This window comes from Pantherophis guttatus, chromosome 1 (genome assembly GCF_059756535.1).
Source record: "Pantherophis guttatus breed Tessera chromosome 1, ASM5975653v1, whole genome shotgun sequence".
NCBI classification, from domain to species: domain Eukaryota; kingdom Metazoa; phylum Chordata; class Lepidosauria; order Squamata; family Colubridae; genus Pantherophis; species Pantherophis guttatus.
Window position 1 is genome coordinate 145,388,509 of NC_142063.1, and position 24,529 is coordinate 145,413,037.

Sequence of the window (24,529 nt, forward strand, 5' to 3'; positions counted from 1 at the left end):
CTGAGTCAACCTTGAGCCTGTTGAGAATTGAACTCGCAGTAATTGCAGGCAGCTGGCAGCTAAATACTACTTTAACAGTAGTTTAGTCCACTGCACCACCAGGATCCCCGCAGCCTGGAACAGCTGATAGGAGTTATACCAGGAGATAGATCCAACCGCCAATCAGCTGCTCGTACTAAATCAGGTTGTGCTGAAGCTGACCACGCTATTTGATGTTTGCTGCAAGGAGGCAAATTGCTGGGAGGCAGAGGCCGGCGGGTGGGTGGGGCTTCGGCAACATTCACTGTATAAGACGCAGACATTTCCACCCACTTTTGGGGGGAGGGGGAAGTGTGTCTTATACTCTGAAAAATACTGTAAATTGCCCTTTTATGTAGTTTCTGGTGTTAAATATGAGGAAGAAATGATTGACATTCAAATAACATTTGAAAATCTGAATTGCATAGGGGATGCGAATAAATCCTAACAAATCACGGTATGTCTATCCAATACTATATGAATGATAGTGATGTCTCCATTTAGTAAAAGCAGTAGTATTTCACTGAGCATATAGTTGTCCAAACCAAACCTTGTATACATCCCCCAAATAATTGTTATTGAAGTATATAAAAGAGGATAGGAGATAATGGAAGCCTCAATTGTCCTGTCCTATTTTTTTATTTTATTTTATTTTTAACGCTCTCAATTTAAACCAAGTCCATTCAGCTTTTCCAGACATTGTCCTGGTTTAATGTTCGAAGGTCAGCATTCCAAGTTTTTTTGCTTGGAAAGCTTCAAAGGAGAGTAACTATAGTACAAAGCAAGGCACTAGAATCAAAGTTGTTTACTTGGGAAACTTGATATCAAAAAAAGCAGCCAGAAGACATCATGTTTTATCTATACATCACATGCCATTATGAGGTCATAGCTCCAGAATGAATATTCCGTCTGAGGGACAGTTCCAGCATGCCAAACCTCAAGAGATGTCTCTTCCATCACATAGGCCAAATTGTATGATGGCAGATTTTCCAGCACAGCTCAGTCCAGGATGGGAATCACCCACAGATATATATATATATATATATATGTTGGTGATGCTTCAATTTAAGTACACCACCTTCACCTTAAGCCCAGGAGGCACTAGCAGAATACTTCCCTTTCATTTCACTGGGAAATATTATCTTTCATTTATACAAGCAGTTACTTAATAGGGAGAAAAAAAGCAAATTAAAACAATTTCTTCCTTGCCATATTTAAATGCTCATTATGTATAAATTGGGGGAGGGAGGAAGCAGCACTTTCTGATGAACTATTGTTTGCTTTTTTGCTTTGCTAATCCGTTCTTCTAAATCAATAAGGTACTAGATGTGACATAATTTGAGTAATGGCTTTATATTTAGATATATATTTATATTTATATATATTTATATATAAATGTTTTGCATATTTTGAACTGAAAATATATGTTACAGACCATACACATATAAAATGTGAAGCACTTAAAATGTGATTAAAATGTCTAAACGATTCAACGGGAAAAAACAGAACCAATTCCGATTATATGATATTACGAAAAAGAGACTGTAAGTGATAGAAGCTACATAAAAATAAACTTAACTGTATGCATTTTTCTCTGTTTTTTAAAAACTGTTAAATGCACCAGTAATAAATAAAATCTGCATGTTTCCTCATCAACAATTCCTAGTGTTCCAGCCTTACTGTAAACATATGTAAAATGCAGCTTAACAAAATAAAAAGAGAAAGAGGAGAAGAGTCAGTTATGGGTTCAGTTGCCCAAACTGATTTCCTAATATCCAAAAAAACATAGATCAAGGTATACAAAGCCAATCCTATTTTTGGCAAGTCAGTTCCTTAAAATTAAACTGTAACAGTGCAAGGAAGGAATGCAAGGAATCCCTTAGTGCAACGAAGAAGAGACACGCAGGCAAAGTTGTGGATTGAAATTGTCCAGTTCCATGTGTCAAAGTTGGGAGCATCAAACAGACTCTTTTTTTTTTCTGAATTTAAAAAAAAAAAAATTAAAAGCCGTGGTTCTAATGCCCCGATTTTGTCTTAGGACTCCTTTGTCTTTTTCTTCCATAGGCCACCAGAGATCCAGCTTGAAGTCTTTAATGATTGGCCATTTGCAAAAATGCCATGGCAGGCGCTAATTAAGATTCGCATGGCTTTGTTTCCTCTCAAATGGCTGGTTTGGGTATACAACTGTGCCGACGCCTGAAGCCACTTGGAACCAAATCCCAGCAAGTTGTATGTCCTTCTTTGCGTCTGCCAGCATTGTGGCTTTTTTTTTTTATATCAGCAGTCAGATTTGAGCTTGTCCAAGGAATTGTCAATTTTGGTCAACGTCTTTTTGATACGCAAAGCTGTTAATCTTGCCGATGGATTGTGGTACCAGCATTCTTTCATGAGCTTAGCAAGTGAAGTTAATGTCTGAAAAGGTAAGAACAGAAATATATATTCAGAGTAGAATATTTTGATGGCACTACTCCAACTCACATTGATTATCACTACTTTGTTTGCAGCATGGAAAATAATTGCTGACCAAACAATATACAGAAAAACAGTGGCCTCAAACCACAGTTTGAGGCTTAAACTATTGTAATTTTGTATGCTTAGTATTCATTTCTATAAACAAAGGTCTGATCCACACTGGGACATTTAACCAGTTTCGACACTGAAGCTAATTCACACACACAAATGAATCAGTGGTGGCTCGTGGCGGTTTCTAATTCCTTGTGTGTCTAATCACACTTGGTCAATTCAATTCAATTCAATTTGCTTCATTTAGTACAGCCCAATCCCACTATAAGACATGATGAAAATATAAAATGGAAAAATATTAAAAAGCAGTTTTCCCCCCGCAAGTTCATATTGAACTGGAAGGTACAATCAGGAAGATCAAGAGCGCTCTCTTGCTCTTTTTAGAAGACCACTAAGTGGCCTGATCTGTTTGCCCTATGGAAAAATAATTCAAACCTGTTGAGAACTTTACAAGTGACCTTTTTGGTTCAGTACCAGCCTAAAAGCTTGTTTGTTTCTTTTTTTTTTTGATCTTCCACATTTTCTATCTACAGTACTGGTGAATAACTTTTTTAATTTAAAACATTGCTTCAATATTTAAAGCAAAAAAGCAATAACGGAGCCTTCAGCTATCCCCGAGTATCAAATGGCCTCTCCAAAGAGCTTCTAAAAGCATTTGTCTTAATGCTATGGGGAAGGAGAAAAGAGGTCACTGCTAGGAAGAGAAGATGCAAAACCGGAAGAATTGCACACAGATATACAGAAGCCAGAAGGTCATATAACTGAATAGCCCTTGATTGCTGTAAAGCATACTTCCTTTGGTTCTGTGGCCTCAGGACAACTGGTGGTTGGACCAAGAAGTTCAAGGTTTTTATAACAGCTTTATCTTTGGTTGACAAATTGAGTCCAGGATGGTTTTCACCTGATCAAGATCTTTCTCCTGTCTTCTGCCCAATGGATTATGCCTTCATTTCGCTCTGCATGGCCCCTCAATGGAAAGCCCCCTCCCTGACCTTAGATAGGAATATTCTGTTTCCACTCTAGAATTTGTAAATATTTAGGGTAAAACTATTATGGAGTCCTAGGCTATGATAGGCTATAGGTCTCTGCCGATTATATCTAGACTTCGTTAATGATATTTTATATTGGGAGAAGCAACAATGTATGTTCTTTTTAAAAAAATCAGATTTTTTTGAACCCCTAAAAGCTTTTTTCAATTTTTCTTAAAGATGATTAAGCTTGCAAATTTTTCTCTTCTAGCACTTAATCATGAGTAGAACAATTGTTTCTACAATGATTTTTCATATGGATCCTTTTTTTACCAATTTCAATATAAACAGACTGGCAAGTACCAGAAGTGAGAACTGCAGCCAATACTTCCCCACATTCTTTGCAATTTCACCCAAATCCCTCGTATTCCAGAGAGCCTCTAGACCAAAGTAAAAGTGCTACAGGTGAATAGATTTCGGGGGCGAGAGGTTCAGCTCCTTTGCCCACATGCCTATTTTATTGTAGAAATATGGCCAACTCCTGCTGTATTATGAATGGGAAAGATGGATGATTAAACAAATGTAATTACTGCTGCCACATCTAGTTTGGCCTATAGTCTAAACAGCAGATGGTTTTAACAATTCTTAACAGATGATCGAGTAGAAAATATATCAACCTATTTCAGCAAGTGCACTTACAGGGTCTGAAAACCATCTGTTGGGAATATTTGGCCTCTGCTGATCCACACAAACTACTTTTCTCATGTCTTCAAAACTAGGATCGTTAGGAACGACATCATAAAATGGAGGTTTGTAGTCTTCCACTATACCTGTAACCGAAAACACAAGGGATACGTTATATTGCACCAATATAGATTTAAGATGTTCATTAGCAATACAAAGTTCACATATTGTTACCAAGGGATTAAACTTTGCCAATTGGAAGCTTTTGTGACATCTCACCGATATTGTGAAATGAAATCCTAAGAGCACAATACAACCAAAGCATTAAATCAACTAGGTCTCCCTGCGGACTAGAAAAAAGTTTGATTCTGTAAACATGTACATCTACAGAAAACAAATCATACATATGGCAAAGCAGCAAAACTATTACAGATTTGGAAAGAGAAAAACTTAGCATTTCTTTATACTTTCACATATTTGGCACTAGCTATCTAGACCCAAACTAGCTAGCATGGATTCAGAAGATGCTGAATGGGTGGGACAGTAATTTTATAAGAAAAGGATGAAGTCAGTGTAAGATTAATTGTGCTCTTCCCTAAAAGAACAAGTCTGAAGTCCAGAATAGGTTGATCACAACTGACTATAACAAAGCAGGTATTTTACTGGAGACTACTGTGCGATACATCATCAAGGCACTTGGATAATTCTGGTGTTGCTTCTTGGTGGAATGGCAATAATCCAAAAATACAAGTCTCTGATTTGGGGTAGGGTGTCCTCTGTACTTATGGCTACTGATGGATAGCAGGTGCAGATGGTAGCCATGAGGATTTTTGCCCACCTTTGGGGTCCTCCTTGAAACAAGAGGACCTTGCCTGAATCACCACTTGTTTAAATTACTTCATGGTACCGTAAGTAGGGCTACTTCTGAAGATGACTTTGAAGCTGCAAGCGGTCCTCTATTCAGCACTATTGTTCTTGGTTCATGTACGTCAGTATAAGCTGTAGCACTGGCACTGATCAGTTTTTGGGTACAATTCAAAACAATAGTTTTAACTTATAAAACCCTTGGTTTTATCTTGGCACCAAGATACTTTGCAAGACCATCTTTTCCAGCCAAATTCAATCTGTATGAATTATCCAACCTGGGAGAAACTACTGGTTCTCAAGAGGAGGGGTGGCCCTGTGTCTCACAGGCACGACTTCTTCAGTATGCTTACATTATGAAAGAGTCACCCTCTGGAAATCTGACTAGTTCCCAACCTAGCCTTTCTATAAGTTTTTTTTTAAAAAAACTGAACTGTTATGAAGAGTCTAAGAGGATGAAAGGATGCCATCAATACTGTTGATGGGAGTTATTGTACTGTTGCTATTTGATTTTTATGTTTTAAATTTTATTGCACTGTTCCCTTTATGGCTATAGTTAACTGTTGAGAGTCTTCTGAGATACTTATGAGAGAGTGTTAAAGAGTCTTTCAATTGTGGTTTTGTGGATACAAGGCATCCCCCTCCCCAAATAAATAGCATCATTTTGCACTATATATTTTAATTGCAGAAATATTCAGGATAGCTGGGATTCATGTTCTAATCCAACATTCCATTTCTTCATTTTGATCCCATTAAGAATTGGTCATGTACAACTATTATTAAAATAAGAGACAATAAGGGACAAGTTTCAGGAGGAAATGTTCAGATCAGCTAGGTATTTTATTTTAGAAATATAAATATGGCAATTTAATCTTAGAAAATATCTGGCAGTGAGTATGTGTATGCGCATACACAAACAAGCACATACAATTACTTGCCATGAAGACTACCATTAGTTTGTATCTTTGTTATACAAGCTTTAAAAAAGAAATACAGAAAACCTATTTTATCTGGTGGCTTATAATTATGTTTCTGCATTTCAAAATTCACAAATTTGGATTTGTTTAATTCTGAAAGCGATTAGTTCTCTCAAATACAAATTGTTTGGTTATGAGAAAAATAATCCAAAACCCACAAAAGCACATTGTTTATTAGCCCAACTGAATCTTTACAGCACAGTTGCAAAATTTTCAAGCTTCCAAGGTTTCTTCATTACACTAAAAGATTAAAACCCAGGAAAAAACGGAAGGGGGGGAAGGAATGGGCCTGTCCTTCCTGCTCTGAGGATGAACAGCCTTGAGCAAATGGGGCTTCTCAGGTGCACATTACTATTAGTTTCCTCAGCTTTGATCTTCCAGTAATATCCTACCAGTATGGCCTCTGATTGGAGGACACCCTACACCAGGCATGTCAAACTGGCAGCCTGTGGCCTGGATATGGCCCGTGCAAGCCATGCCCACCCCGGCTCCGCAAAGGCAAAAACATCCCGATACAGCCCGCGATGCAATCGGGTTTGACATGCTTTCCAAATGTTCATATCAAAACCCTTCCCAGACTTTGCGAGAGACAGCCATCTTTTGGCAGTGATTCAGTCAGTGCTTCTGTACATGAAGAACAGATTGTTACAGACACAGCTGGAGGCATCACTTGGGAAAATCTGTTCAATGGAGGACTTCCATTTATAGACCCAAATAACTATTTGTATGTTGTTGTAAGGTGAATATAGAATCACAGAAAACTGGTGGCAGAAAAAGAGCCAGTGGTCCATCAATTCTAGCTGCCCTTTGAATTTTTTTTTTCCTTTTTGAGCTTTTATTTATTTATTTAAAGTTTAATTTTTGTTGGATGGTAGACATGCATTTATCCCAAGCATGTTTCAAACTCAGTTAATTATGACTGACTCACTACACCTCTGCCGGAAGTTGGTTCCAAGCTTCCACTACTCTTTTTGTGAATATACTACAATACAAGAAGCTGCTGTCTGGCTTTTACTTCAATGCATTAAAAAAAATTAAAAAGACAACAATAAAAATTTCATGGACCCACTCAGGGTACTGCAGCTGATTCCAGAGGCACTGAAAAATTCCACAGAAGGACAATATTAACCTCTGAGCTACTCTGCCTTAATATTATCCCAATGAACTTTGATCCACTTTCTTTTCATTTCCCCAGAAAAAAACAAGAAAACACCTTAAAGAGAATTGTCCTTCAACCTACAAAATAAAATAATAAATAAAGATAGGGGACCTAAACTTCTGATACTAAGATCAACCACACTTAGCTTGATCCTCCTGGTGGGACTGCAATCCAACAGAGCTACATTTTGCACTGAACTGGGAAAAAAGCTTATTTTGAATATACAAGTCATCAAATTCAGGTTAATGTTAATGTGCAGTGAAAAGGGACACAAATGCCATTTTCCAGGTTATTTCTAACCTCACCTTCAGCCAGTTATCTTTCTTCCCCAAATAGAAAGGTGAAAAGGCTTTTTTTTAATTAATCCTCCCTTAAGATGTTCCAACCCACCCCATGTTGCCAATTATTCTGGTTGATACCTTTTGTGTCTAATATTGTCCCTTCGCAGCACAGCTGAAGAGCTCACAAAAGGAGCAAATCTCTTGAGTGGTTCTGTGTTTGTGCCACCAAAAATGAAAAATTGGTTCTCAACTGTGCCCTGCTCTACACTGCTTAAAATGTTTAATAGAGCCGGTGACCATTATATGTCCAATCAGAAACAGCCTCTGAATTTTGCTAGAAATTTAGCAAGCAAATATTCTCATCACAAACAACATCTTTTGAGATCGTTTGTGAAACCAACTACAGGAACAGTATAAATTTCAGCAAGCGGGCTAAAATTTTGAGTAGACAGTTGCAGAAGCTAGCAGCCGTTGGCCAACCTTCTCTGTGTTCAAAAGCGAAGCAGTGAGCAGCTTACTTATTTATGCTTGTTTGTCACCTATTTTAAGGCTTTAAATAGCAGAAAAGTAAAAAAACAAAATCCAAATAATCAATTCACATCCCACAAAACTCTTACTTCTGCTGTTGTCTAATTAGATGTCTGTGGAGATTCTCAGTCATCCAGGTCATGGTTGTCCCAAAGGTGCTGATTTTTTTCAAGAGGCAACTGGACTTTCTGGTTTTTCTTTGAAGATGTTTCGCTTCTCATCCAAGAAGCTTCTTCAGCTCTGACTGGCTGACCGGATCCTTCCATTCCCCACCATCCAGTCAGAGCTGAAGATGCTTCTTGGATGAGAAGCGAAACATCTTCAAAGAAAAACCAGAAAGTCCAGTGGCCTCTTGAAAAAGCACCTTTGGGTTGCCTAATTAGGTTCTCCTTCTCTGAAGGCCCTTCCGAAGAGCATCTTTTTGCAGTCTTTCTAAATGTCAATAGGGAGGGGGCCATCTTGACCTCAGAAGGAAAGCTATTCCAAAAAATGAAGGCCATCCTCCATCTTGCTCCCTTCAGGGTGTGGGCCCCAATAGCATTTTCTCCCAGCTGATCCTTATTGGGCAGGAAGATTTCATCGTCCCCGATATAGCAAGTAGGTAAGTCACATAGGGCTATACAGGTAATCAGCACCTTGAATTGGGCCCAAAAGCCTCCCAGCCCAGCAACTAATACAGTTCCCACAATGTAAGCAATCCAAGCCATCAGTTGTCTTTTGTATCAGCTACAGTTTTCCGGGTTATATCCAGGGTCAATCCCATGCAAAGCAAATTGCAATAGTCTATCACGGATATCACAAGGATGAAAGTCATTACCTTCAGTACTTCCTGGTCCAAGAAGGCTGCCACAGCTGAGAGACCTAACAGTAACTTATTAATTTATGTATTTATTTTCTATTGCCAGGTGCACTTGATGATAAGGCCCATTTATGGCATCATTCTAGATCTCTCTTTATCTGCCACAGTACCTCAATAAACTAACAATTATTGTTGCTGTTGTGATTTAAGTAACAATTGTTGCCCTGGTCTCTCATGGAAGAAGTTCTCATAGAGCTCTAAGATTCCACAGAACAGCCTCGCAATAGAAATGAAGATTTCTTGCTCCCACATGAATTTGTCTGGCCTGTAAGAGCTGGAAGGCATCTTGGTGAAACCCAGGGGTGAAATCCAGCAGATTCTGACAGGTTCTGGAGAACCGGTAGCGGGAATTTTGAGTAGTTCGGAGAACCAGCAAATACCACCGCTGGCTGGCCCCAGAATGGGGTGGGAATGGGGATTTTGCAGTATCCTTCCCCTGCCACGCCCACCAAGCCACGCCCACAGAACCGGTAGTAAAAAAAATTGGATTTCACTACTGGTGAAACCCTAATATTTGTTCTAAGGGAAGCTTTTTCCATGCTTGTGGAAAGGGGGAGGAGGAGAAATCCTTGAGCTTCGTGGAATTTCTTGCTGCCTGGATTACTCATTCCAAATCCTTCAGTTTTCAGGTGTAAAGATCTAAACCCTAACTCTTTGCTTTCCCTCCTTTAGCTGATTTTTTAATTTTCAATTCTTCTGGCTATCTGGTAGCATATACATTTTCAGCATATTTTATCTTGATAGCCACTAAATGTGGTGGAACCACCAGCTGAAGGCCCCCTGCCAGAGGGAGTGAAGAGAGATTCCAACTTAAGAGTCTTATGCAGGGGAGGAAATGTCTGAGGTCAAATCTTTATGTCTATATCTGCCGTTCCCAAGGGAAGGTAGTCTGGTGACATTCTTGTTATAGAGGCAATCAACAATAAACTATCTGTTTACACAAGTGGTTCCGGCTGCTCGATCCGGACATTGAAGTGCTTTTAAGTGGAAAAGCAAGACGAAGGATTTTAAACTTTATAGATTGAATTAAATTCACATTTACCTACCATTGCTAACCATGCGCCTGGCTACTTCCCAGAGGACCAGTCCAAATGCCCAAATATCAACTCTTTTGTAGGAGTCAAAGCAGTCCACCTGAATTGTTTCATCTAGGACCTCTGGGGCCATATAGCGCTTGGTACCTACACGGGGGTTGTTCCCAACATCCAGCTGATTGGTACTTTGAGAATGCATGACGGAGAGACCTATAATCACAAAGGAAAGAGTTATTGTGAAGTGTCTCCCTTTTCTTTTAAGTTAGATCTGTTTAAGTTAGTTTTAGGAAGGAAAAAAAAATCTTGGAAGATGTTGGCTGAGTTTACTGCGCCACATATACTTCAGAAATATAGTTAAGTGTTTACCATCCAGAAAACAGGCAGATTCCCGAGCCTGTTTTTCCAGACTCTTTCTGGAAAAACAGAAAGAGGACACCAAATGCAGCAGCAACTGAATAACCCACAGCCAGAGTCACTACTGTGGAAAGAAATTTAAGCAAGCCTTGGGCTCATATACCATCAAGTGGTTATAAAAAGTTTCAATTTTAATTTCCCTTTGAAATTAAAACAATATTTAATTTACATAGTAGAAAAAAAAAAAGATAAAGGTTTTCCTGTCAGTCGTGTCCGACTCTAAGTCATGGTGCTCATCTCCGTTTCTAGGACGAGGGAGCCAGCGATGTCCAAAGACATTTTCCACGGTCAGGTGGCCAGTATGGGCTATACCTCAAAGGGTGCACAGAATGCTACCAGCTTCCCACCGAAGTGGTACCTATTAATCTACTCGCATTTGCATGCTTTTGGAACAGTTAGGTGGGTAGGATAACATAGTAGAAATCAGCAAATTTCAAACCACAATTGATTTAAGGTGACAACCATGATGAATTTTAATTACAATTATTGATCTGTATGCAATACTTTACTATGATAAAAAGACGCAAAAATATAACTTACAGGAATCAGCAGGAAGGGAGAGAGTACCTAACTTTGCCTGTTTTAATAGTCTGTTTTAATCATCCTAAACGTGGCTCAACAATGCATGCTGTGTTGTTATAGGCTTTGAGGAAGCTAGCATAAGGCTGTTCCAAACAGTAATTAATTATTGCCATATAAAATGCTGGAAGGGAGTTCAAGGGGTTGAGGTCCAACACACCTGGAGGATATCAGATTGAGAAAGAAGTCTCTTGTGGCAGACTTCCACGTTCAGAGAATAGTACAAGATACATCCAGAAGCAGCAAAACTTTTGGATGCTAAGTGCCCTCTAGTGGATGCTGAATCTTCCTAGCTTGCTATAGAGTGACACCAAGGAAAGCATGAATGACATTTCTTCAATATATACCCGATTCATTACATAAACCATTTAGCATCTTTATAATCTTTAATCCTCTTCAAAGACTATAAACCTTTGTGATTTAGCTTTACATATAAACCTATCTGTTATTGTTGCATTTGCTCTTGCTTTCCCTTTTTTATCTTCCATGGTTTTTGGCTGGCTGGCTGGTTGGTTTGGCAACCCAGGTACTCTCCCAGCGATAAACTACTACTGTTGGCCACGCGAAAAAGAAAACAGGAAGCTACTTACCTAGATCTGCAATGCAACACTGCCCGTTTTTCTTAACCAAGATGTTTTTACTCTTCAAGTCCCGATGAGCAATGGCAGGTTTTCCTTGGGTCCCGAATATCTCAATATGCAAATGAGCAAGGCCACTAGCTATGGACAAAACTATTCGTAAGCAGCTCACAGTGTCCAACGTTGTCAGTTGCAGGTAGTCGTAGAGCGAGCCCATTTCATGGTAATGTGTGATCAGCCACAACTGAGTGCTAGAATTCCGTGATGTCATGTCTGAAGCAATAAAACCTGAAAGGGAACAGAAACATTCCTAAGACAGGCAAGTTATCAGATATTTCCTTCTTCATATAATGGCCCCCATCATACAAACCATGGGTAAGTAACTTTGGATCCCAATGAGTTGGACTTTAGTTCCCATCAAATGAAGCCAATATGGTCAATGATGAGGAACAGAGTTCCAAAACATCTCCAAAGCACCAGGTTGATGAACCCTGAGTTAAACTCTCCCCAAACTTCATCATTCCCCATTATCACTAAAACCAATGAGAACTGAATGCAGGCAATTCTAAGCACAACAAAAGGCAAATTCTATTACTCCCTGAACAGACTTCAAAAAAAGGTATTAAGTGTTCTCCACTAGTTAGGGCTGAAGACATGAAAGCACTCAAAATATTGCAATTTCTTGCTGTTTTCATCAGTACAGGTAGTCCTTGACTTACAACAGTTGATTTAGTGACCGTTCAAAGTTACAATGGCACTGAAAAAAGTGACTTATGAACCTTTTTCACATTTATGACCGTTGCAGCATAACCCCATGTTCATGATCAGAATTTAGGTGCTTGGCAACTGGTTCATATTTATGACTGTTGCGGTGTCCCAGGGTCATGTGATCAACTTTTGTGACCTTCTGATAAGCAAAGTTAATGCGGAAGCCAAATTCACTTAACAACCGGGTTACTAACTTAATAACTGCAAGGATTCACTTAACTGCTAAGTGCAAGAAGTCATACAATGGGACAAAGTTCACTTAACAAATGTCTCACTTAGCAACATAAATTGTGTGCTCAATTGTGGTCGTAAATCGAGGACTACCTGTATAATGCCTCTCCTTTTCAAGTGAGCAATTCCTGCATTAAATGTGCAATGCTTTGGGATCAGTTTGGAAAAGATTCCTTGGAATCTGCAGGAGTATGAATAAGCCCAATGCTTATGACTCATTGAAGCAGCTGCTTCACTTTCCAAGATGGCCTGCGTAGCAATGAATTCACAGCCACGTCCTCCTGTGGGCTCTGAAGCACTTTTTCTGAATTGAATCTGAAATCTACAGAATGATGTATTAACCTACTTTAAATGCCAGAACGTGGAGCTCATCTCCTCTGGCAAAAACCCAAGAGCATTTTTTTTTTCTAGCACCTACAACTTGCCACTAGTGTGGGGAGCTGTTCTCTGCACCAAAACATACACACAGACTACCCAACTCAGCCAACTCTTACATTTGCTTAAGTGCTCATTTGGAAACACAGCCAAAGCATTTCCCAGAAATGAGAAAAAGGCTTGTGTAGACTAGAGGAATAAGATACTGAACTGGATTTAAAACTTGGGGGGGGGGGAAAATAGCTTGATGAAGGGTCTTCCTATATTGACCTTGGAAACTATAGCAGCAGTCTCACTAGTTACATTCCTTCACTAGAAAGAATGCTACATTAAAATCAAAGGTGGGAGGGTAACAGGCACATTTAAATCTACCAGATGCACTGAAGGACTCAGATAACAGAAAAGCACTTGAATGCTTTCCCCCAATACCACCAAGTAACTCTTGAAGTAAATATAGATTAGCTGTAGCCACTACCACACTGAAATATGGAAACAATTGTACAGAAAGCATTTCAATATATACCGTATTCTATGCAAATAGCTCCCAACACATGTACCATTAACCCAGCAATGTAAAGTACATCTTATTTCTGCTACCCCCAGCAATATACCACTGCCAAGTCTCCCCACCTATTGGTCCCAGGCTAAGCTGAGTGTCCTTGCACTCGACCTCCTCTTGCCTCTATATACTGGGCTAAACCATGCAGTGGGTTTAGTGAAGATCCATGGCTTCACATGACACATCGCTGCAAAAGAATGCCAAAAGACAACTGCAGACAGGCAAAAAGCCTAGAAGGATCAGGTCTGAACTGAGATGGGACCAAAAACGGCATCAATTCAACAGCCCAGCTTGCCTACGATTAAATTCTGATTTTTTTAAAATCCGTCCACTTATCTCCAATGGTTAGGAGGAGACATTCTACTACTCTATCGCCCAAATACCTGTAACTTATTAAATAAAGGGAAGAAAATGTCTGCAAAGGATAAAGCACAGAACTTGAATCTGGGTTTAAAAGGTCTGCCTTTGAAACACCACACTTTATTTGAATGCTCCTCCCACTTATGATCTTATGACTAACTTGTTGCTGTATCCTTATGATTTATATTGTTTCCTAGTATGATTTGATTGCTTATTTGTACCCTATGACTATCGTTAAGTGTTGTACCTTATGATACAAATGTATCTTTTCTTTTTATGTACACTGAGCACATATGCACCAAAGATAAATTCCTTGTGTGTCCAATCACACTCGGCCAAGAAAGAATTGTATTGTATTGTATTGTATTGTATCTGGCAAGCACGGTCGATAAGTCTATTTGGCGTTTTATGGCAACCAACATCGTCCAGTTTATTTGCAGCATAAATGCTTTATTCCATTGCAGGTCCGCCTTTTTTTTTATTTGTAGAGTTATACAAACATGTATAAAGTGGCAGATTGAATCACTTTCTAGCTCAGGCTAAAGAAAATATTGCTTCTAAACTAAAAGTTACTCTCTTATTGGGTCTCTTATTGGGTCTCATCTAACCTTTCTTTTATTCCAGCAACTAAGTTTACTTCTCTATTTCTTCGAGAAGGACTAAAGAAAAGACTGAGTTGGAGGGTCTCGGCAGATTTGGGCTCTCAGTCCATCCACAGAGCTCTCCCCATCTGTCTAGGCCCCTAAGCAAAGCCATTCTTTTCCCCACCTAAAATATTTTCGTGCCTCAGCAACACGGTATTGTATAATTCTGTTTCTCTGAACCAGGACTTTTCATCTCGGGAAGAAAAGATCTTGACAGCAATGTTCTCTCCTTGCCATTGTCCTCGCCAGACTTCTCCGTATCGGCCTTTCCCTAGAAAGCATAAACAAAAGAGATTTTTTATCAACAGCTCTTCATTCAAAGGAAAAGTTTTTTTGGCTTATCGCCCAAACCAGAAATTGTATTCAACATCCATATTTATGAACCTTCAAAGGTTACGCTGCTGGACTGAGGAGACGTCTGAATCTCTACCATCTCCTTACGGCAGGGAGTCTCAACTTTGCAGGGACTTCCCCTTAAAAAAGAGGGGCAAACTTGTATGCACCATATCCCATGAATAAAACCGATGGTATCATTGGGGTTAGAACTGGGTCAGAAACAAATTAAAGTCACTTTTAGTAGTGAACTTTTAACCCAGGGATCAAATAAATCATGGACTTGGACTTATATACCGCTTCAAAGGGCATTACAGCCCTCTCTAAGTGGTTTACAGAGACAGCATATTTGACCTCAACGATCATGAAAAAACTTTGCCGGTCTACAAAAGAAAGTCTTTTGACTGGAAATAAATGATTGTCTAATAGGAAAGGCCTGGAATATGGATTGTATTTTTGAGACAGCCACTTTCATTTCTTTCTAATTTTTTTTTTATTCTGGATCTTCATAGCAGCAATATAGAAAACCCAAACTTTGCAGTTGTCTTTACCTAACCAGAATGGGAAGGCATTCTGGCTTTGTGTGTGCTAGCTCGCCAATCTGCAACCCTCCTCAAGTGGGCTCACAATACTCTGCGTACTTGTTACTCACAGTATACATAGTGCTGGCTTATAGGAAGAAGGCTCAAGCCTGAAGTTGGGCTAATCTAACTCCAGAGATAGCCTCATCCCACTCCAGATAAGTCCTGACACGGCTAATTTCAACTGAACTACCATTTCCTTAGTCAAGGCTATGATTTTCCCAGTTGCAATGTATGGCTGTGAAAGTTGGACCATAAGAAAGGCTGAGTGCCAAAGAATTGAGGCCTTTGAACTATGGTGCTGGAGACTGCAAGGCGATCAAACTGGTCAGTCCTAGAGGAGATCAACCCTGACTGCTCTTTAGAAGGCCAGATCCTGAAGATGAAACTCAAATACTTTGGCCACTTAATGAGAAGGAAGGACTCACTGTAGAAGAGCCTAATGCTGGGAACGATTGAAGGCAAAAGAAGAAGGGGACGACAGAGAATGACATGACTGGATGGAGTCACTGAAGCAGTCGGCGTGAGCTTAAATGGTCTCCGGTGGATGGTAGAGGACAAGAAGGCCAGGAGGAAAGTTGTCCATGGGGTTGTAATGGATCGGACACAACTTCGCAACTAATAACACCACTATTTCCTTCTATTTAGCAAGCAAATACAAGCAGTCCTCAACTTACGACCACAACTGACCCCACAATTAATGTTGCTAAGTGAGACAGTTGTTAAGAGAATCTTGCCCCATTCTGCAACATTTCTCAGTGCAGTTGTTAAGTGAATCACTGCTGTAGTTGAGTTAGTAACAGGATTAAGTAAATCTGGCTTCCCCTGATTGGCTAGTCAGAAGGTTGCAAAAGAGGATCCTGTGACCCTGGGATACAGCGACAGTCGTAAGTATAAGCATCTGAATATGGATCATGTTGACCATGGGGATGCTGCAATGGTCGTAAGTGTGGAAATGGTCGTAAGTGTGGAAATGGTCATACGTTACTCTTGTAACTTCAAACGGTCACTAAATGAACTGTTGTAAGTCGAGGATTATTTATACTAATAACTGCCGAGACTTGACAAGCACTGTGATATTGACAAACAGCTTGACTAATTCTACCTCAACTTTTTGTTTCTAAAACCTGAGAACCAAGTTTGAGGTAAGTGTCTTATTCAGCGGTTTTGCACTTATATTATATGTAATTAAACTCCAGACATTAATCATGGACAATTTCTTCCATGGTTCTCCAGCTCCTACTCCAACATACTTTGGATTGCTGCAAAGTAAATATTTCACACACACACCCCAAATTACAGGTAGTCCTCAACTTAAAACAGTTCGCTTAGTGACCGTTCTAAATCACAACGGCACTGAAAAGTGACTTGTGACCATTTTTCACACGTATGGCCACTGCATCATCTCCATGGTCACGTGAGTTACATTTGGATGCTTGACAACTGACTCACATTTATGACGGGTTTAGTGTCCCGGTGTCATGTGATTCCCCTTTGTAACCTTCTGACAAGCAAAGTTGACGGGGAAACCAGATTCGCGTAACAACCGTGTTACTAATGTAACAACTGTGGTGATTCACTTAACAAAGGTGGCAAAAAAAGTCATAAAATGGGGCAAAACTCACTTAACAAATGTCTCCCTTAGCAACAGAAATTCTGGGCTCAATTGTGGCCATTAGGGCTACCTGTATAATCTGCCTTGCCCAATGGAGATACCTGGAGATTCTTTCTTAATAGAACACCAACAAAGATTATACAAAAGAATGATACTTATTCCTTTCTGCCTCCCTATCCCTCCCTCCCCCCCCAGACGGGGACCAATATGTCTTGAATAAGAAACTGACATAGAGCAGGGATCCCCAACCGTGGCCACTTTAAGACTTGTGGACTTCAACTCCCAGAGTTCCCCAGCCAGCGCATGCTGGCTGGGGAAGTCTGGGAGTTGAAATCCACAAGTCTTAAAGTGGCCACAGTTGGGGACCCCTGACATAGAGTATCCCTGGTCAACCCAAACAAGTTTAATTCAGTGCAGTGCCACCTGCTCTGTTTCTCAGAAACATTCATCTGACTGGAGTCTCCCATTTCTTCATATTTGGCACATGTTCCTCAACAACAGATGTGTTTCAAGGAAAAGAGGCACGTGACGTCCTATGAGGAATTCCTAATACCCAGACGAGACTTCCTATCCAAAAATAGCAACGTAATACAGGCTAACCATTTAGTCTCTAAAAACACATGCTGTCTATCTTAGGAAAAGGCCAAGCTCCAAGCCTATACGGAGCTGCAGTAGTTTCCTAATATTTTTAGATATAGGTGAGTGCAGTGCATATATTTAAAAAGCTAGCTAAGATCAGGTAAGAATCATCAATTCCTGATACTATACATATTCAACCTGTTAACTCATAAAGAATATTAAAAAGTCTTCTTCATGACTTGTCCTTTTAAAACAGTAAGTGTCCCTAGTTAAATGCAAGGTTTAGAATTGTTTGTTATATTCAATAACCACCCACCAGAAACTGAAAAAGTGAGAACATTACTAATACAGGATGACCTCTGAGTGGCTCCTATGAGAGCTGTCATTTGGAAAACCCACTGGACTAGCATCCATGCTACTCCTGCGATTTAAAACTCCTTTCATTCTTGGGGGTGACAGAAATAGCCTTAATTGCACCAGGAAGAATACAAAAAGGAGGAAGAATGCTGTCAGCAATTTCTACTCACCAAACAACTTATGGGGCTGCCCTTAAGAGCATTAGGAAGCCCCACTTGGTGCAGAAAGAGGCTGCATGGGTTAAGTAAAAACTGTCAGGTATTTGAAACGTGTAACACCACTGCTTCCTGAACTGCATTGGCTGCCAGCGTGTTTCTGGGTGCAATTCAAGGTGCTGGTTCTCACCTTTAAAGCCCTTCATGGCTTGGCACATGGTTACCTAAGGGACTGTCTTCTCCAAGTCATTTCTATCTATTCAATTGGGTCCAGCAAGATGGGCATTTTACAGATCCCCTCAGTCAAGGCGTGGGTTGGCTGGGGTCAGGAAACATGCCTTCTCTGCTATAGTCCCTGCCCTCAGGAACGCCCTCCCTTCAGAGAACAGGATGATTCCAACCTCTGGTCCTTCATAAATTCCTAATGACTTGGTTCTGTACCCAGGCATGGAGGCCCAAGTGTGTTACGGGTCCCATTTTTTGGCTATATTAATGCCCATGGCCGTAGTTTTATTCAGTGACCATATATACTTATTTTGTTTTAATTGCTTTTATGTTTTTTTACGATGTACCTGCCTTAATATAAATTCTATGTCAATGGATTTCATTCTTAACCTTGTCTGTATTTATTTAATCAATTTGTAAAGATGTCCATCTCAACAAGTGGCTTTGGGCAGTGAATCGAATAAAAACAATTACATTCTAAATACAAAAATTAAAATACATAGCAGTAGAGAAAAGCAATACTCTGTAGTAGGATTCCTTTTTGTCACTTTTTCCCCTTAAGGTTGAATCTTGCCAGTTTGTTTTTTTTTAAAAAAAAAAAAAAGACTTAATTGCAAACACTTCACATTCAGGAAAAGCAGAGAAGAAAAAAAAAGTTCTGCTTATTTTCTGGGTAGCCTTATAAAGCAACTTAAAATGGTGGAAGTCCACCATTTGGATCCACTCCATTTAAAATAAAAGTGATCCACTTATATTCATCTAGCACGATCTTTCTTAAGCTAAAAGAAGGGAGATGGAATCAAATAATCGGGAGTCTGAGATGACTGCTTTAACTTTTAATAGTCCCATTGCTCATAGAGCTATTCTTGATGAACAAATCAAACAATGACTAACCTACGCACTCCAACAAGGTAATCTGCCGAGCCACTGTTCTTTGTACTAGGAAAGGCAGCCCTGAGCCGCTCCCAGAGGTACAGGAATGGTCCAACAGGTCCTGTGTAGAAAAAACAAACATTATTAGGGGATTCATTGCAATGGAAGCAAGCATTCACGCCATTCTATCTCTTTAGGTAACCTTTTTTTATTGGATAGACATGAAAATAATATTACTAGCTAAGAGCATTTAGCACTAGGATGGATGGACAGACAGGTCTAGTTTATAGAGTACCCTTGGCAACCCGTAATCCATTGGGCATCTTTTCAGAGATATTTCCATTTCATAGAAACAGAATGACTACGGGTGGTTAGCAAAAAAGCAGTGAGAACGGGAACAATTTCCAACTGGCTTCCCCAATGAGTTTCCTCATGAAAAGCTAGCAAGAAACATCAGAACCTTCCTTCCTTCCTCCCTCTCTCGAATTAGTGCCAGCTTCCCCATGTATTTTGCTTGTGGGAAGCTTACAGGTAGAAAGTCACTGGGCAAGTCAGCAGAAAGTAGAAAGTCCAAGGTCAGGAGCTAGGCTGCTGCCGGATGGGGGTGGGAGCAAGTGGGTTGGGGAGGGGATGCGGATGCGGATGGGTGCTATAGGGAAGAGTCTTGCAGGGATGTGCAAGACATGCTGTGCAAGTTGGGAAAGATGCGCACAGGGTAGCACAGGTCAAGAAGGGTGTGTGGGGGGTCATGGGTGTGGGAGTTGCCTTGCCAGTCAGGAATGGTATGCATATGTTGGGAAATGGCATGCATAGGTTGGGAAAGGTTTATGCAGATTAGGAATATGGTTAGAATGTAGTACTGCAGGCTACTTCTGCTGACTGCCAGTTGCCTGCAATTTAGCAGTTTGAATCTCACCAGGCTCAAGGTTGACTCAGCTTTCCATCCTTCCAAGGTCAGTAAAATGAGGACCCAGATTGTTGGGGGCAATATGCTGACTCTGTAATTGCTATTGCTATTGCTATCTATCTACTGTATCTATCTATCTATCTATCTATCTATCTATCTATCTATCTATCTATCTACCTACCTACCTACCTACCTACCTACCTACCTACCTAACTAACTAACTAACTAACTAACTAACTAACTAACTAACCTATCTTTCCAAACTGGAACAGCTTTAAAATTAAAATATTTCGTATTATATATAAAGTAAAACTAAATGATATCAATATATTGCTATGAATTAATTTACCAAAGTTAGTAAAGTCCACTTTCTATTCATCTAAATCATTAATGGTAAATGTAACTTGATTGGTAAAGAAGACATTCGCATTCTTACCATAGTGAGACATTTGGACATTATTTCTGGCATTTTTTTGTTTTTTGTTGCTGTATCATTGATTTATCCAGCAAGCAATTTTAGGCACTATGGAGACAGCGCACGTAGTGAATCTTTTCATGATATCAACCGCCTCCTTTCAATATGCTTCCATTTTTTTCACACCCACCACAGATGAAAATTGTCTGCCCTCGAACCCACGCATCTTCAGCATAAATATGTTACTAAAATTCTTCACGTTGTTCCATTTTAGATGTCTCAAAAACAAGTTATGCAAGGCCTTCAAATGTTTTGTTGAGATTGCTGTTTTGTTCAACGGGTAAAACCGACCTGCCAAATATTCTCATTTAACTCAATACCCACACACTTCCAATTACTGTGCTAGTTCACTTTCTACATTTTGTGCTCTCCCCCCCGCCCCCCACACAATGCTGTTAGGTATTTTGTCATGCCTTTGAACAGTATTTTTTTTTCCTTTTTGTATTTTGTATTCTGAGGTTGTGCACAACTCTTCATACCAATCTAAATGTGTTTTATACAATTATCCTCTGCTAGGAAATGAATTAAGACCCTCATCTCAAAGTCCAATGAACAATCCTGCTAAATCCTCAAGCATGTACAATAATACATTCCCATTCATTCAAGACATATAAAAGAAGGTTTGCTTCAATAACCACCTAGTTGTCAGATTTCGATTTAGGAGGCCTGCCAGACAGAAGAGATGCAATGAATTTCAATGACTATTTTGTCTTGCCCAGTGATTTTTTCTTCCTGAAGAAACAACCATATGGGAGCCCTGAAAGGAATGTTATTCCTGGATTTCATTCTTTTCATTAGATTTGTTTAAAGCTGTCAAAGCCTAACTATTAATGTAATAAAAACCCATTAGAAAATCTCAGAAAACTAGATGTGATAGCTCAGAAAACATTTTGAGTTTAGCATTTTGATGAAAAGTGTTCGTTTAAAAAAATCGTCAGGTCAGAACTGGAGAACTCAACCTTATGTCATATAAACCATGTGTTATTTTAAGTCATATCCACATAGCCACAAGGTGGCAGCAAAGCAATTAATTTGAAAGCACAGGAGGAAGGGGGAGAAAGCCTTCCTCTATTAAAAGAATAGCACAGGATCAAGGAGTATACAAAAACATTCTCCAAACTGGAGTAAGTATGTATTAAAGGTAAAGGTTCCCCTCACACATATGTACTAATCGCTCCTGACTCTAAGGGGCAGTGCTCATCTCCAAAGACGGGGTGGTGCTCAAAGCCGAAGAGCCAGCACTGTCTGAAGACGTCTCTGTGGTCATGTGGCCGGCATGACTAAACGCCAAAGGTGCACGGAACGCTGTTACTTTCCCACCAAAGATGGTCCTTATTTTTCTACTTGCATTTTTACATACTTTTGAACTGCTAGGTTGGCAACAGCTGGGACAAGTAGCGGGAGCTCACCCAGTTATGCGGCACTAGGGATTTGAACTGCTGAACTGCCGACCTTTCAATCAACAAGCTCAGTGTCTTAGCCACTGAGCCACCATGTCCTTTTGCATTATAACTCTCAAAACAAGCTCACAATTTTGGGGAGAAATGGGCCAATATTAACCAAAACCTTAATCAAAACTCTCTTAATTGAAACACAACAAACTTGAATATCTGACCAAGTTAATCTATATTATATTAAAATGGTCAAAAGCCAGATGAGAAATTAGTATACTGGCCTGAAGGGGTAGTTCCACTCTCCATTGCTGAAACTATCTGGGTGATTTGGATCAGTCGATATCTTTCTCCCCATACTCTATTCAGGAGAGTTTTGAGGATATAATTAGTATGCGATCTTAAGATCTTGGAGGAATGATAAAATTAATAATATTCATTTAGCCATCCGACATATTTGGCATTGTTTCATGGAGTGAGACCAAACCTTGCCTAAAATGCCTAAGTACTTTCGTAGAAATCAGAGATTCTCAGAATTCGCTTTAGCTGCCTTGAGCTTGAACTCAAAAACTTAAATCAGTTCTCTTAATTTTATAGAAATCTTTCTCCTTTTATTCAAAATTATTCACTCTCCTTGTTTTGCTGCAGTCTGAACTAAAAGCAGAGGGTAGCTAAAAGCAACAACCATTGCACAACATTAGAACTTCAATTGCATAACTGGCTGCCAAATGAACCCAGCAAGGAAACCCAGAGAGAATTTTTGCCCAGGCTCATTTGGTTCAATCATGGTAAACCATTCGGTTTAGTGACTGTTCAAAGTTAGAACGGCATCAATGAAAAATTGGACACTTGGCAACTGGCATGTATTTATGATGGGGAGGGAGCATGTGACAGCATTTTGTGACCTTCCCAACCAGCTTTTACCAAGCAAAGTCTACAGGAGTAGCTGATTTCATTTAACAACATGATCCAACATTAACAATTGCAGATGATTTGCTTATCAACCAGGCAAAAAAGATAATAAAACTGGCCATGACTCACTTAACAACTACCGTGCTTAACAATGGAAATTCTGGTCCTAATTGTGGCCGTAAGTCAAGAACTACTTGTATTCCACTGCTGATTCCTAGAAATGCAATTTCCTTATACATACTACATGAGCCACATTATTGCCTCCAAAATTTCTCTATTCTCATCAAACAGAATTCCTCTTCAAAAGTTGTATGTGGGGGAGATACCGACTATGTGCAAAGCCTGTTTTAGACATAACAATTCGTTATGGAGTCACTTGGCCATCTTCTGGAAGCTTCACAATCAAAAGCATTTATAGTGTTCACACTTTTCTCTGAAAATGGAACACTCTGTAAAAGTTTCTAATTCAAGGGACAAACGTCTGGAAATTGCCAGATCACCCTCAAAATGGAGTGTTGGCCAAATCAATGAAGGAGACATGGAACATTCCAGAACTCTCTAGATTGTTCCGTTTCCCATAACAATAGATTTTGCAGAGATTTTCTTTCAGCCATGCTTCTCCCTTCATCTGCTAGGTGCCGACTGTATGCTTTCTTTCACGCCCTTCTTCCATACACATATATTGCTACCTTCTTAGAAAGGAAGGATATCAGTGGGATTAGCTATGGTGTGGAAAAGAGAAACATGCTGGAGCAGGAATCTGCTGGGAATAGGAAGAAATCAAATGTTCAATTCCCAGAGCGAGCCTTTTTCCCTAGACAGTCATTGTGGCTCCCTGGTCCTCATTAAACAGAATATACCCTGCCCCACAGAAATGTGACTGTGTACACTGTTTAATCTATTCCCTTAAGGACACTTCTGAGATACCTTGTGGTAACTATGGAAACACTACCTGTTTGCTGCTTATAACAGCCAACTATGATCACATAAAGTTGCTACAAGAGAAAAGCTGCTTCTACAGGATTAAAAAACAACAACAATAATCTGTGGTAAAAAGCATTATTGTTAGAAGTCTCTGTATTCCTTCCATGAAGTTCACAAACTCTTGAGGTTCTGGGCCCACTGCTATACGTCATGTTAGTTCCCAGCGTTTAGATATTGTAAGGATTTGTGATTATTTTATTTGTTTGTTAAATCTGTATGCCATCCATCTTACTACCCAGAGCTATTCTGGGCCACTTGCAACACCTTGTAAGTACGGTTATATGGATGGATGGATGGATGGGTGGATAGGTAGATTGACAGACAGAAATATGAGTTCCAATATCTCAGTCAGCAATTATACATACATTCCTAATTAAACCAGTCTCTCATTATAATTCTCTTCTTTCTATAACCTATTCTTTCTCATCATCAGGAATATAAATCACAAAGTCATTTTCTTTCTCGTGCAAAAAGTCCATAAGAGGTTTCCAGTCATTGGTGAATTTCAGCGATGACCTTTCTCTACACTAGGCCTTTTATGACGATTATAGTTCATTCATCTGGAAGTAAGATGTATCAGGCTCCATCACAGACAGTCTAATTTTCCTTCATCCGCAATTCCTTTTGGTAGCCAAAAAACCAACACAGTTCTCAAGAATATAACAAAATAACAGTTGCAATGGATCTATCCTTCATTATCCTATACCGAGGTGAGTACCCTGAAGGTTTTTAGCTATTG

At 39.6% G+C, this 24,529-nt stretch overlaps 1 protein-coding gene across 3 annotated transcripts in view; it reads right to left on the bottom strand.

The window, feature by feature from the left end:
• Nucleotides 1-1,764: 1,764 nt before the first annotated feature.
• ACVR1 (activin A receptor type 1) overlaps nt 1,765-24,529 on the bottom strand; it is a 94,698-nt gene continuing 71,933 nt past the window's right edge. For 2 of the 3 annotated variants that reach the window (XM_034425514.3, XM_034425506.3), the window contains 6 exons: nt 19,143-19,242; nt 14,528-14,674; nt 11,479-11,754; nt 9,908-10,105; nt 4,209-4,339; nt 2,156-2,430 (listed from right to left, as the gene is read on the bottom strand). In XM_034425514.3, coding sequence (XP_034281405.1) covers nt 2,296-2,430; nt 4,209-4,339; nt 9,908-10,105; nt 11,479-11,754; nt 14,528-14,674; nt 19,143-19,242 — 987 coding nt within the window. In that variant the 3' untranslated portion in view covers nt 2,156-2,295. Of the gene's footprint in view, nt 2,431-4,208; nt 4,340-9,907; nt 10,106-11,478; nt 11,755-14,527; nt 14,675-19,142; nt 19,243-24,529 lie in introns of all 3 variants that reach the window. The other variant, XM_034425498.3, reaches the window with a different exon arrangement.